General features: G+C 36.2%; 1 protein-coding gene across 1 annotated transcript in view; it reads left to right on the plus strand.

Moving 5' to 3' along the window:
- The window catches only part of BCAT1 (branched chain amino acid transaminase 1), a gene marked incomplete at its 5' end in the record, with an annotated part of 56,559 nt that overhangs the window by 36,782 nt on the left and 4,953 nt on the right, over positions 1-14,824 (plus strand). The window contains 4 exons of the mRNA XM_042781782.1: positions 1,356-1,498; positions 9,652-9,737; positions 12,479-12,619; positions 14,705-14,779. Of these exons, the coding sequence (XP_042637716.1) occupies positions 1,356-1,498; positions 9,652-9,737; positions 12,479-12,619; positions 14,705-14,779 (445 nt within the window). The remainder of the gene's footprint in view (positions 1-1,355; positions 1,499-9,651; positions 9,738-12,478; positions 12,620-14,704; positions 14,780-14,824) is intronic.

Consider the following 14,824-nt stretch of genomic DNA (forward strand, 5'->3'; position numbering starts at 1 on the left):
AATCCTACTTCCGTAGTGATACTGCCTCGGAAACCCAAGGAGGGGTCGCTATGAGTCGGGGCCGACTCGACGGCACATAACAACAACAACAACACATTTAAATTTTTCTCTTTGCTGTCATGTCAATTCTGACTCATAGTGACCCTGTGGGACAGAATAGAACTGCCCCGTAGGGTTTCCAAAACTGTAAATTTTTACAGAAGTAGGCTGCCTCATCTTTCTCCTGTGGAGCAACTGGTGAGTTTGAACTGTACACATTTTAGTTAGCAGCTGAGGGCTTACCCGCTTTGCCACTAGGGCTCCATTTTAATCTTTCCTAGATGTAAAAGAGATGATTTAAAAGGCTTAAGAGGTTATTTTATGGAAGATTACATGATTACATTTAATGCTTTGTAGTAATAGCAGCTGTTTGTTTCTTTCTATGTACTACTGGGGCTGTATAGCCCAAGGAGTAGGTCTCGGGTTTATTTCCTATCCTGATTATTTTAATTATGTACTTTTCAGACTTATTCAGTAATGTCCTCTAAAAACAGAAGAAAGTAAACTGTACGTTCAGAAGCTTAGGGAGGCAATCAGGTATCACATTTATTTGAGGATTTCATGTTTTAAAAGTTCATCCATATTTTGTGATAAGCTCCATTATTTTCCCTTTTAAGTTTAAATAAAAGATACTAAAATTATTACTAAACTAACTCTTCATTCTAGGAAGATCTGTCATGTTCCTTTGGTTTTTGAGTATCTGATATAAATGGTACAAGTTGAGAAAAATGGACTTTTGGAATACTTTTTAGGGCAAAATCAGGATTTTTGCCCCATCACTTGTGGAATTTAGGGATTGGGCATTAGATATTTCTTGAATATGTTAAAAGACCACAGTTAAGAGGGCACAAACTCGATGAGCAATTTGATGTAAGTTACTTCTCTAAGCCTCAAGTTTCTCATTTAAACAATGGAAGTAATAGTGACTAACTTACAGTATTGTGAGGTTTACATGAAATAGTTCATGTAAAATTGCTAGGCATGAATAAAAACACTCAATAATTCCTAACTGTTAGCATTGACTTAGATATTTACCTGTGTTCTTGTATCTCTACTTTTCAAATTAAGATTCCAAGATTTTGCTTTGCACGCTCTCAGATGAGTGCAATTAGATAAAGCTGTTAGTTTCTCTAGTGAGTTTTTCTTTAATGTTATGCAGTTAGAGAGGATATATATTAAGATCATAACACATTGACAACATCCACATGTGAATTAAAGACATGGGGATTTTAGACTGTAGAAGTATAAAAGTTGGCTGAGGTGGAGAGAGAGAATGATGTGTATTTATAATGAAAATGTTTGCTCTTTTTTTAAAGGAATTATGGCGCGTCTATTTTTGCCCAATGTGAAGCAATGGATAATGGGTGTCAGCAGGTTCTGTGGCTTTATGGAGAGGATAATCAGATAACCGAAGTTGGAACTATGAACCTTTTTCTTTACTGGATAAATGAAGATGGAGGTAATCCACTTAGTTTTCAGCTCTTTGCTATTTTTTGATGGGTGTGGGAAGAATAGCACTAGAACCTTAGAACAAGTAGCACAATTCCAAAGACTAAGAACCTCAGTGCTTATACTGTCCAAGTAGACATGAACTAAGGTTATAAAGGTTATGTTTAGGTTTTGGTTTTTGGCTCTGTTGTTGTTAGGTGCTACTGAGTTGCGTCATAGACTAGAACTGCTCCCATAGGTTTTCCTGGGGTTCAATCTGTACAGGAGCAGATTGCTAGGTCTTTCCTTCTGTGGAGCCCCTGGGTGAGTTCAAACCACCAACCACAGGCTGTACCACTAGAACTCCTTTTTTGTCTCTCTTATTGTTGTTATGTGCTGTGAAGTCGGACCCGACTCATAGCAACCCCTCCTTGGGTTTCCGAGACGGACGGTATCACTATGGAAGTAGATTGCCCAACCTTCCTTCTGTTTTTGTCTCTAGACATATTTATTATCAATAACAACTTAAGGGATTCAAATTAGTGTTTTCTTGAAGGTCTTGTGTTATAGACTTGGAATATATATAGTTTTCCATGGTTTGAAGATTTGCTGCCTTATCTCTTTGTCACCTTAACATTTCTCTTATCTGAACACCCTTATATTTGGAGGTCTCAGATATTCTGTATAGACTAGTTCCCTGGGTGGTGCAAATAGTTTTCACTTGACTTCTAATCTAAAGATTGGTGGTTTGAACCCACCCATATGCCCTATGGAAAAAAAGTCTGGCAGTCAGCTTTCCTAAAGATTATCATGAAGAAAACCCTATGGAGCAGTTCTACTCTATGATACTTGGGGCCACCACAAATTGGAATTGACTCAATGGCAACATATATCTGTGTGAGTGTGTGTGTGTGTTATGTGTAAAATACTATGATAATAAATATAGTCTACTGATTCTAATGGTGTGGAATGTGTACTCTTGCTATAATTCTTTTAATAGCTGTGGCCATTTCTGTGTATTTTTATAATATATCAGAAGCTCCAGATTTACTCTAAAGGTCAATTTGATGAAAGCACACTATTTTTAAGGACAGACCAGCTGGCTCATACAAGGCCTTTACGAAATTATTGTGAAAAAAATCATCTTCTCTATTACCTATAATATTCTGAATGTTCATTACCTCTCTTTGCTTTTCTTTTTGTTTTGTTTTGTTTTGTTTTAGTTGGATGAGATCATAGGTACTCAGTTAATTGTTGACAATACCTATGGTATTGGATTAAATGGCAAATAATGAAAGAAAACACAGAGCTATGGCTTTATTTCTATTGGAATTTAAAAACAATTTTTTAGGCTTAATCTCTTCATTTCACAATAGTGCATGTAGTGATTAGAGGTGTAAAGTGATAAGTTTTCCAAATGGACATGAAGTCTTGGTATTGGTTTCAATTAAATCTTGAAATGAAATCTTTCTTTTTCAACAGTTAGAGTAGTCTTTATTGTTCTTGTGTTACTGGGCTGCAAAAAGGAAAATAGTGATTCAGATGAGGCTGAATCAGAGCTATGCACCAATTTGAGGGTTAATTAAAGAGACTAACAAGATGAGTCTTTTATTCCATTTAAAAGTATGAGGAAGAGAAGGTATGGCAACTATACCATGTTCTGAGGTCAGATGTTGGTGATCCTTGGCATATGAAAAGCCATATTACAGACCATGCTCACTGTACTTGGTATTATTTAAGAACAACATTTATACTGGAATATTTGTGATTTCTAAATTTGAGTTTTCCATGATGTGGAATTGACTTAATGGCAACTGGTTAAATTTGAGTTATTGCATGTAACATATATCAAGAGCTAGGCTTGAAACATAACAGCCAGTGTTGAATTCTGCAGATAGAAAATAATAGATTGATTCAACTCTTCTTCCTACCCTCTCAATACCCACACACTTACCCACCCCTGCCCCAGGGCCAGTGGGTAGGAAACACACCCCAAATCAAAAACAATTGCAACATACAAAAGTTGTATGTGGATAGGAAACATCAGGGTTTAAGCATAGTCAGAATCAGAGCCACATGATTTAACTAATAACATCAGAAACTGTCCTGATGAAAAATTGCCCTTGATCCAAACAGTGACCATGGAACCTTTCCACCATGGCTTTTAAATGTCAGAATGAAATGAATGAATTTCTCTTCCTTTCAAAGTACACTAGACTTTAAGGGTTACTATTTACATCATGGTCACCTGAGATAACTTGAGCCATGATTTTAATGTCGTATTTCAATTTGGAGATGTTCTAGTAACAGACCAAATAAAATTTTAAGTAAGGAGAAAGGATGTATGGAAAAAATGTTTGAGCAATACTATTAAGAAGTTGTTTGAACAATTTCTCTTAGAAAGATCAGCACAAGGCCAGTCCCCCTGCGGCGGAGGTTAAAGATGTCCCAAATGTTCAAACTACTGTGCCACTCCATCATTTCTAACATTAACTTTTCCTCCTCTCAGTAATCTCCCCTCTCTTAGGGTTCTATATTTCACTGTAATGCCTCACAGAACTCACAGACACCCAAGGGATCATCTCATGTAGTAGTGGTGGAGGCTGGCAGGCTGGTGAGTCCCAGACCTGTAAGTAGGTCTGGAGGATCCTCCACCTCTCAGGATTTGACAAACTTCGATCAGCAGATCATGACGGCTGATGTCCCAAATCCAGGGGTGAGATGAGAGGAGCCAAAACACAGAACTGGAGCAAGAAGAGGACAAACCGTCCCAGAGTATCCATGGGTATACCATCAAGGAAGCTGAGGGTGGTGATTTGAGTTATACCCTCCAGCAAGGTGGGACTCAAGATGTGTTCCCCTGTGTTGCTCCAACAGAAAAAACCCAAGTGGATGGCTTTAACAATCAGCAGCTACTCAGTTGCAAATCCCACCACAGAGCCGATTGCCAGTCATTATAGGGAACTGCTACTACCAGCTGCCCAGACAAGTTGACACCCAGTCTTAACTACCACACAACCCCAAACAGGCATGGATAATAGGATTTACAATACATCACAAAATGGAGGAAAATGGCTAGAAGGGCCACATCAAGCAATTCACTGCAGGAATGTACAGAATGTCAAGAGTAACCTATAGGCTAATATAACAAGATTGAAGCAACTCTGTCTTAAGTTTGATTTACACCACTTGCCTTTAGGAAAATACAAATCATAATGAATTGAAAATTAGCAAAGTATTGATTTTTACAAACTACCAACAGGATGTATAAGCAGAGTTTTTCAGTAATATATTACCAACTTTCCATGAATATCCACATTCCTCCTTTTGAACCAGAAAAGTAGATAAGATAGATAATGTGTGTTTAAAGCATGGTGTTATCCACAATAACTGTTTGTGACACTTGGGCCTCTAATTCTCTTGATTTTAGTAAGAGCAACGATGGTGGTAAGATCACACACTTGATTCTCTTTTCTACTCTGTTGATGAGTAATTTGGCATATATAGTTGTGATTCATCATTGGAATAAACAATGTTATGGTGTCTTGGACACTGGAGATACCCTGAAGAATAAGACCCTGCCCTTGTGGTTAAGTTCACAATCAGTTTGAATGATCACCCTTGAGTGGTGAGCCTTCCCAGCCACATCAGGCATTTTTCTTGACTCTGCTTGGAGCCCTCTTCCCTCAGATGCCTACAGGGATCACTGTGTCACCCCCTTTAAGTCTTTTCTCACATATCCCATTCTCAGTAAGGCCTTCTTTGATCACCCTATTGAAAATTGTAAGTTCTACACACACATGGACATGACACACACTGCTTCCCATTGCCTCCTCTGTGATGTTGTTATTGGTTTTCCTCCATAGTCTAACATAGGAGACATAGGAGTCCCTCAGTGAGCTAACAGTTAAGTGCTTGATTACTAACAGAAATATTGGCAGTTCAGACCCACCCAGAGGTCCCTTGGAAATAATGCCTGGCAATCTGCTTCCATAAGGTCACAGCCTTGAAAACCCCATACAACAGTTCTACTTGGGTGGTAACAAGTCAGAATTGACTTGATGGCAACAACAACAGTCTAACATACTATTTAATACAATAACTGTTTCTGCCTACTAGAATGTATGCCATAGGAGTTATATCAGTTTTCTTGACTGCTGTATCCAAGCGTTTATAATAACAAATAGCACATAGCAGGCACACAATATATGTCTGTTGACTAAATGAATAATTCTACTACTTATGATGTTTAGGACACTAAGGAAAACTTACATTCCTGGTTCCTACTGATTTCTTTTTTAGTGCTTGACCTTGGGAAGTCACAAATGAATCCTGCTATTATTGCTTCTAAATTCTTCATCTCCTCAAAATGATTTCTTTGTCAAAAACAAGCTGCGTTTGTAGGTTCTGTTTTCCTCATGTTGGGCAATCTGTAGCTAGTTCTGGCTCTTGTGAGCATGTTTGTGGTTGCAGAGGAAAATGAATATTTCTCACCCAAATGTTGTCATGTCATCATCTCTGTCTGGCAACCAGAGAAGCAGATGTTCTGTTCCTTGACCTCAGGCTAGTGGTTACAGTACTGGTGTTAAATATATTTCACAAAACAGCATTTGCACATGCAGGACTGCTGTTTTCATTTAACTTTATATGGTCTTAATTGCTCGGCAAGCTTTAGGAAAGGTCCAGTTTGGAGGGACTTGAAGTATGTATGTCTGTTTGTGTGTATATATGCATATATTCACATACATATAGATCCATCTAGCAAGCTCACTATTGCAAAACAGACATTTATTTTGAGATCGCCAACACTCTGAACATGACAAAAAGTAGCCCTAAGAACATTTCCAAGAAAAATTTTCTTTCCAGAGAGCAGTTTCCAGCAGATGATTTTTAGAAACAAATTTTTTTTAAAAAAAATCATACTGCTGTTTCCTAGCAAAGAGGATTATTCATTCATTTTTTAAATTCAAAATTATTTATTGCATACTACTCTGGGCCAGGCACAGTGCTGAATTTTGGGGATACAGGGATGAATACAGCTTAACCTCAATCTTCCAGATACAGCCTGGCTGTTGGGGACATCTGACGTAGCCACAGTGGAAGAGCTGAAACTAGGAGTACTATATACTGAAGAAAGGACAGTGGTCTCAGAGGCAGGACACCTGAGCTCTGGCTCTGGCTTTCCCCTAATGCCACCAACCTTAGCAAGTCATTCACATTTATAGAGCCTCAGTTTCTTTTGTGAAATAAGAGTTACACTAGATGTTTTCTAAATTCTCTCTTAGCTGCATAAAATGGATTGGAAAACCCCAAAGATACCAGTATGATTTCTATAGAGTTTTTGCTACTTGGTGATCCTTTGAAGCAGACCTTGTGAGTTCCTTTACACACACTTGAAAGATGACACGTAATCTATTATAAGGTTAAACATCTTCAAAAGGTGGGGATTTAAAGTGTGAAGTTCTGACTAGACTCGTTTCCTGATTGCCAGAAGTGGAGAGAAAATGAGAGTATTGAGTACCAAGGACATGATTTTGTAAGGACAGCATATGCAGTTGATAGATGACTCTGACTCCTATAGATGGGTCATTATGCCAATCATCATGGGGGGTAGGGGTGGCTGTGATCATTCTCACTGTGGACCAGGCTCTCAACCTTGGCTCTCTGTCAGAATCTTCCAGGGAATGATTATTGTTTTTGTTCTAGCTCTACACATGCTTGTTCTCACCTTGAGCCCACTGAATTTGAATCTCAGAATCCACAATCTCCATACTTGATGCTGGTACTCCACCAAGTTTGAGAACCACTGAAGACAGACTTATTGAAGGGTCGTGTGGGAGTGGTAACCAGCCTGCATGGGCATACACACTTTTAGGGGGAAGGATCTTCCACAGTGTTCTTAGGAGGTATGATAATGACTAGAGTTTCTGAGTAAAAGACTATCTGCAATATTCTAATTATTAACCAGCTTTTACTTGCTGTCTAAGTAATCTAGTGCTGCTAAAACAGAAATACCACAAGTGGGTGACTTTAACAAACAAATTTATTTTCTCAGAATTTAGGACGCTAGAAGTCTGAATTCAGGGCTCTGGCTGTAGGGGAAGGCTTTTTCTGTCCATTGGCCTTGAAGAAAGGTACTTGTGTTTTTTCAGCTTCTGTTTCTTCCTTCCTTGGAGATCTCATGTGGCACGGCCTCCGTCTTCTCCTGTTGGTGCTTGCTTGTTTGGTTACTTGCTCAATCTGATCTTTTATCGCAAAAGAGACTGATTTAAGACATATTCTACACTAATACTCTTTCATTAACTTAACAAAGAAAACTCATTCTGAAATGGGATTATAACCATAGGTATGTTGTTGTTGTTGTGTGCTGTCGAATGGGACCCAACTCATAGCGACCCGTCCTTGGGTTTCTGAGGCAGTATCACTATGGAAGTAGATTGCCCAACCTTCCTTCTGAGGAGTGGCTGGTGGGTTTGAACCGCCAGGCTTCTGGTTAGCAGTCAGATGCCTTAGGCACTACACTACCAGAGCTCCTTACCACAGGTATAGGAGTTAGAATTTACAACACATATTTTTTTAGGGACACAATTCAATTCATAATACCCACTGAGGTGAGTTTTGATGAAAATCTTTGCCTGAAGAGTATTCTATATCGCTTAACATTTGTTAGTGAAAAACTATATATTTTTGTTAGTGAAAAACTAACTAGTTATAAATGATTAGTAATAAATTGAAAGTGGTTAAAAGAGTAGCTTTAAAAAAAAAAAAAGAAGAAAAGAAATGAAGAAGTAAAGCAGTCTTTATCCACAGGCTACATAATTGAAAAATACATGAAAAATCCCCCTAGAATTAATAAGTGAATTTAGTAAGGTCACAGGATTCAATCTCAATATACAAAAGTCAACCATATTTCCATACCCCACCAACAAACAATTGAAAAATAACAATTTTAAAGTACATTTTATAATAGCATGAAAAACATAAAATACGTAAGAATAAATTTAATAGAATTAATTATGAGAAGTTACATATAAAAAATATACATTATTAGTGTGATTAAGCCCGCTGAGTTGTACACTTGAAAATGGTTAAAATGGTTAAAATCACAGAGTTTATATTAAAACTATGAAACATTACTAAGAAAATTTAAGAATATTTAAATGAATATTTAATAAATATTTAAATACCATTTAATGGATTAGAAACACATATATTATTTTTTGAGAGAGAGATTTTTTTTTCCTGTCCCCTGAGAGGTCTTTATTCTTTCAGAAGGGCATGAATCATGACTGCCAACCACTTCCTGGTTCTAGTGGCTCACCATGGTCACCTTGAGCCACTCATCAAAGGCTGACACTCGGATGAATACCAAGGGCTTCTTGCAGGTGTTGCAGCCAAAAGCAGAAACAAAGATGGTTACACCATGGACCTGCCAGCTGCTATCTGCAGCAGGGCAGTTGAGGCATCCTTTAGAGTCACCATTGCAGCCTGAGTGGCTGTCCCTGCCGGCATACACTATGGTGTGCTTCATGGAGCGGCACCAACAGTCCCACCTGGAACAGTGCTCATGGTCCATCAAGGCCATCAGGGCCTACTGCAGCTTGGCCGAGAGTGGTCTACCATATACAGGAACAGGGAGCACTGAGTGGAAGCCCATCAAGGTGCACGGCTTGGGAGCCCTAAGTTGAGGTTTAGTCCCAAAGTAAGCAGCTCCTCTGACCTCAATGTTTTTTGAAAATTTAATTGCAGTTTTGGCAAAGGTATATAGAGCAAAATCGTTTCCCATTCAATAATTTATATGCGTTTTGTTTCAAGAACACATTCTTCATGGGTTATTGTTCACTTTGTAGGCCTCTCTATTATTTGGCTGAAAGGTGATCTCTGGGAGTTGGTTCAGTTCCAGGTTTGAAGGGCCATAGTCTCAGGGATTCTATCATTCTCTCTCAGACCACTTAGTCTGTTCTTTTTTAATTTTGAATTTTATTAGTAGTCTTCTTTTTCTTTTCTTTTTTTTAAACAAGAATCTACCTAATATGTGAATTGACTGGGGAAATCTGACTATGCAGAACAGTAACATCCTCGCGTTTATTATAGCAAAGTTGCTAGAAATGTTTTTTTAAATGATTGTTGATATAAGGTGTGGCTAATATAAAATTTGAAAATAATCCCATTTCTAATTGACAGAAGAAGAACTTGCAACTCCTCCGCTAGATGGCATCATTCTTCCAGGAGTGACAAGGCAGAGCATTCTGGAGCTGGCAAACAAGTGGGTGGGTGCCTTTGACATGAACAACTTTTATAACCATGAAACCAAAAGTAATCAAAATAAGCCAGCTTCTTGTTGAAATAATGCCCTGTAGTTCGAACTGATGTTATCTTATTTTTAAATCTTTTGAGTAAAAAGAACTCTTCTAGAAAAATTGTCTTGGTAAAACTATCAAATAAGTGTTTATTCTGAAGGGCAGAGAGAAACCAGTTTGGTAGGATGTCGTGGTGAAAAACTATTTAATACTGGTCTCAATCTTTATGCCAAGTGTCTACTACCAACTCACCTGGTTTATACTTTATGTGCAAGATATTAATTTTTTCAACACTAAATGCATTGTTTACAAACGGAAATGATCCATACATCTTCCCTTCCTCTATTTTTCTCAGTGCAGCCATGCCATTAATAGAAATTAAAGAATTTTGTTGATATAAGTGTTTCCCAACATAACATTATTTGCTTGGCTGCCTTCTTTCTCCCCCGTTCCTTCCAAATTCATATACATACTTATTTTAAAATCAAAACACTCAGGCAAATTTAAAGTTGTTTTCAGTAGACTTTCAAATCTATGTGACACAGGCAAGCATATTAAACCATTTGGTATTGGAAATGAAATAGCATACTCAACATGAATTTTGAATGAGTTGGTTGTCTGGCAGAGGTTTTTGGATGGAACTTTTGACCCATGTGTTAAAATGGTCTCCAAGGAACTTGAAAAGGCTTTGAACATACTATGGTCAAACAGTACTTACAGGACAAATATTTAGCAACACACATTATCTATCTAGGAGAGTACTAACACAGTTTCTCTGGAAAAGACCTTGAAAATAGAGGAAATGTGCTATAAATAATCCTACAAAACCCTGAAGTAGACAAGACCCAACTGCCACATGCTGGCTGGCACATTGGGCATGACATTTACAAACTGTTGGTATAATTTCAAACAGCTTGCCCTGTCCTAAATATGTTTGCAGTTGGAAAGATGTATTTTTAAAGCTCAGTAATTTTTGTTTTATTAAAGAAAAAATCAACCAAGTACAGAAGGTTTGATGACAAGTTGCAAGTGGAAATTCTTTACCACACTAATGATTTGCTAGTATGAAAAATAGGTTATTATGGAGGAAGTTTTTTTCTTGACTCCTTAGCTGTAATTTATTTTAAAAGCTATATTAAAACAGTGAGACATAAAATGCCAAGAGGCATGTGGGGGGTTACCACTACTTGCCAGACAGGGGAAATTGTCCAAAGATAAGTAAGGGTGAGCAGGATAAAAACAATTCTGTTTATTTATAAGGCTCCCCCATTCACCCACCCTCTAAGAACACAGAATTCAGCTTGTTTTCAATTAACTGGGCTGATTTTCTGAACTTTATTTATTTTTTAAAGTTTTGAACAGAACAATTGTAATTGTAAACTGAGATAAATTAAAACTTGCAAAGAGCCACATTTCTATTGCAGACTATTTTCCTACCCTTCTAATCTACTTAAGCATTCTGCATTTTTCTTCTAATGTTTTGAATCTTGCCAAGGGCTGTGATTTTCATTTTGTCTACTGTGGGTTTGTATATTTTTTAAAAATACTCTCATCTTATTTAAATATATGTGTGTGTGTATGTATGTATAAAATACACACACACATACTCATATATATCTCCATTCCTGTTGCCTTTAATTCAAATAGCCTGTTGGCAAACTTTGATCTTTAATCACTGAAATAATAGAATGAGAATTAAACAGATAGCTTAAAAGTATCAGATTCCCCCCCATTTTCTATCATGAGCAAGTAAAATGTTTCAATAGTTCAGCAGAAGTCAGTGAAACTCAACCTAATATGATAACTAAAGGAGAAGGAAAATTACCATTGTAAAGTTAATTAAATCAGTCAACTTGGGGAAAAAAAAAATATATACAATGCGATTTCTCAAATAAAGCTCAGGTTTTTAGCTCTTTAAAAATAATAGAATATTATAGATTATTGAATTCAGTCTGTGTTTATTCCATAAAATACATGGTAGAAAAAGGATCATATGTGAAGCCAGTTAGATTAGATCTGGATCCAATCCAGTTTCTGCCATTTACTAGCTGCTTGACCTTGGAAGATCACTCAACCATCCTGAACCCTAGTTTTCTCAACTGTAAAATGGGGATGATAATACTTAATGTTAAAGATTTACAGAACTTAGTACATGATACCTGGTAGCTAAAATTATTAACATAATTATTATGTTATTAATTATTATTATTAATTATAACTATTATCAATATATTGGTAATAACTATTATTGTAATATAATAATGTATTGTTAAAATATATTATTGATAATAATAAATAACAATAAAATTATTATCATAATATACAATACAATGTTATTCTCCATTATGATAAAATAAAATTTAAGACATTTTTCAGGGTGCTGCAATCTGAGATTTTATCCATGATAACAAATAAAAGGCAAAAAAAAACTGGTACTCTATATTAAAATATACACTATATTCTGTAGTGATCATCTTGTATTTTATATTCTGGTAATCTCATTTAGAATTCCTGTGACCTTGGAGTAGATGGCTTAACACTTCTACATTCACATTAAGATGGTATTGTCCTTTCTAGTTTTACCTGTAAAGACAGTTATGACATTATCTGAGTTCAGTCAGAAAGTAAAGTGGAAAATAAGTATCACTGGTTGTTTTACATGTCTTTTCCTTTGGAATATTTTTGTTTATATTTTTTTGTAATTTAAACAGGGTGAATTTAAGGTATCCGAGAGGTACCTCACCATGGATGACTTGATCACTGCCCTAGAGGAGAACAGAGTGAGAGAGATGTTTGGCTCTGGTACAGCCTGTGTTGTTTGCCCAGTTTCTGATATATTATACAAGAGTGAGGTAAGAAAGTGTTTCCTCATTTCCTGTCATTTCCAAAGATTTACTTGTAATTTAATTAATTTTTTTAAACCATGTGGACTAAATTCTTGTTAGACTCAGGATGCAAAGGAGTTTGTTGTAACTTGACATTCCACTAGCTGGGGCAATTCGTCCAGATAATTTGTATTAGCAAATTACTTCCTACTATCTTTCCAGTGATTGTGTGTAAGCTCAAACATGGTGGGAAGTCAGTTTTGTCCTTGGGCAAATATCATATTTATCTTAAGTCAACATGGTAATTAGAGATGTACAAGTACATTTCCACTCTTATTTCTTTCTACCAGTTCACTAAGGAAGACTCTTACAGGTAATAAGTTTGTGGTTTCCTAAAGTACTTCTGAACTACTAGAATAATAATGGCAAATATTTATGGAAAACTCATTTTGTAGACCATGTGCATTTATTAAAATATTCCAAAAGGAATTCAAAGGGAAGAAATTTCCTCCACCCATAAATCAATTTGATTTTGTTATACTTCCATTTTCTGTCTTTTTTAAATTTTCTTTTTCTTTTTGCTTTGCCCAATTGCAAAGCTCTGATACTCATAATTAAAATAAGCATCTAACTTTTTAGCTTCAAGGCATGTTTTACTGTTAAATGTGAATTTGCTTAGATTACTCATTAAATAGAAATTCTGTTGGTTTTTAAATTCTATATTATAATTTTTCTCAGTTGATTGGATTGATTTTTCTACTGACTTTAATAGTGGCTGTTTCATTTCTTGAGTAAAACTTGCTTTTAAAGACTGACTCCCGGCTTAATTCTATATACAGAAGGTGTACCAATATATTATTGTTTCATAAAGGAAAGAATTATTTTATATTACAACAATACTGTAACTGATGATAAAACTACTTATTAGTATTTGATTGTGGTTTTATCAATATAACATATTACTGGTCTACTTTCTTATAGACTACTTATTATTGTTGTTATCTGCCCTCGAGTCAGACCTGACTCATAGCGACCCCTCCTTGGGTTTCTGAGGTAGTATCACTACGGAAGTTGTTGCCCAACCTTACTTCCAAGGAGTGGCATTATGTTAGTTTTATTTATTTATTTTTTTGAAGTCCAATTATTCTTCCACCTATAGAAATATGAACATTATAAAGTTTAACAGTTTTGACAGTCTTATTTTTGGGGGCAATTCAGAGCCAAAATTATTCTACAAGTCACAAGAAATTTGTTTGAGAGCAAAGTGTATCTACTAAAATCAAACTATCAAAAACTGTGCAAACCAGCAAAGTATGAATAGGCATGGCTCATATATAAATAAAGAAATCTTTCCCTGCCATGAATTTAATCATGTTATCCTATATTGTGAGGCCTGGTGGTATGGTGGTTGAAGCACTCGGCTGCTAACTGTAAGGTAGACAGTTCAAATCCATCAACTGCTGCATAGAAGGATGTGGCAATCTGCTTACACAAAGATTTATAATAGTAAACCCTATGGAGCAGTTTCACTCTGTCTTGTAGGGTCATTATGAGTTAGAATCAACTTGACAGCAATGGGTTTGGTTTTTGTTTTTATCCTATATTGTGGAAGTTGTGGCCTTGGGAGGTTTGGCTTGGAACAGTTTTAGAAGCCATTTTTGTCAAGGCATAGACTTTATATTTACCCAGAAAATAACTTGCTTTAATTTGTGCCCAAATACTTCTGAGATCTTATCCCCAGATAAAATATATGGAAGGTAATCCTTTATCCATACAGATTCTCAGAATCCCAGACATATAGAGTTCTTAACATTTAATTGCTATTTTAGGTATTGTTGGCTTCTCATTGGTTCCTCAAATCAGCCAGTTGTACCCTAACACCAGTTCTAGGCAATGAACAGTCTGCTATTGGCTAGTTAGTTTTTATTCAAATTCAAAATAGAAAAGCACATTAGCTACAAGGAGCTAGCATGTATAATCGATAGGTTATCATAGTGCTATTTCTTATTAAAGTGAAATTGCCTTACTACCTTAGAATTGCCAAGTATCTTACTTTTCTCACTATATACAAGGAAACTCTCAACTTACCTCATGCGTCTTTTTCTTTCACAGACCATACACATTCCAACTATGGAGAATGGTCCTAAGCTTGCAAGTCGTATTTTGGACAAATTGAGCAACATTCAAGTAAGAGCTGCTTTCTTTTTTTTTTTTTTTTTTATTTACAAATAT

This window comes from Orycteropus afer, unplaced genomic scaffold, assembly GCF_000298275.1.
Source record: "Orycteropus afer afer isolate SDZICR_OR568_19922 unplaced genomic scaffold, OryAfe1.0 scaffold00171, whole genome shotgun sequence".
In the NCBI taxonomy this organism is placed as follows: domain Eukaryota; kingdom Metazoa; phylum Chordata; class Mammalia; order Tubulidentata; family Orycteropodidae; genus Orycteropus; species Orycteropus afer.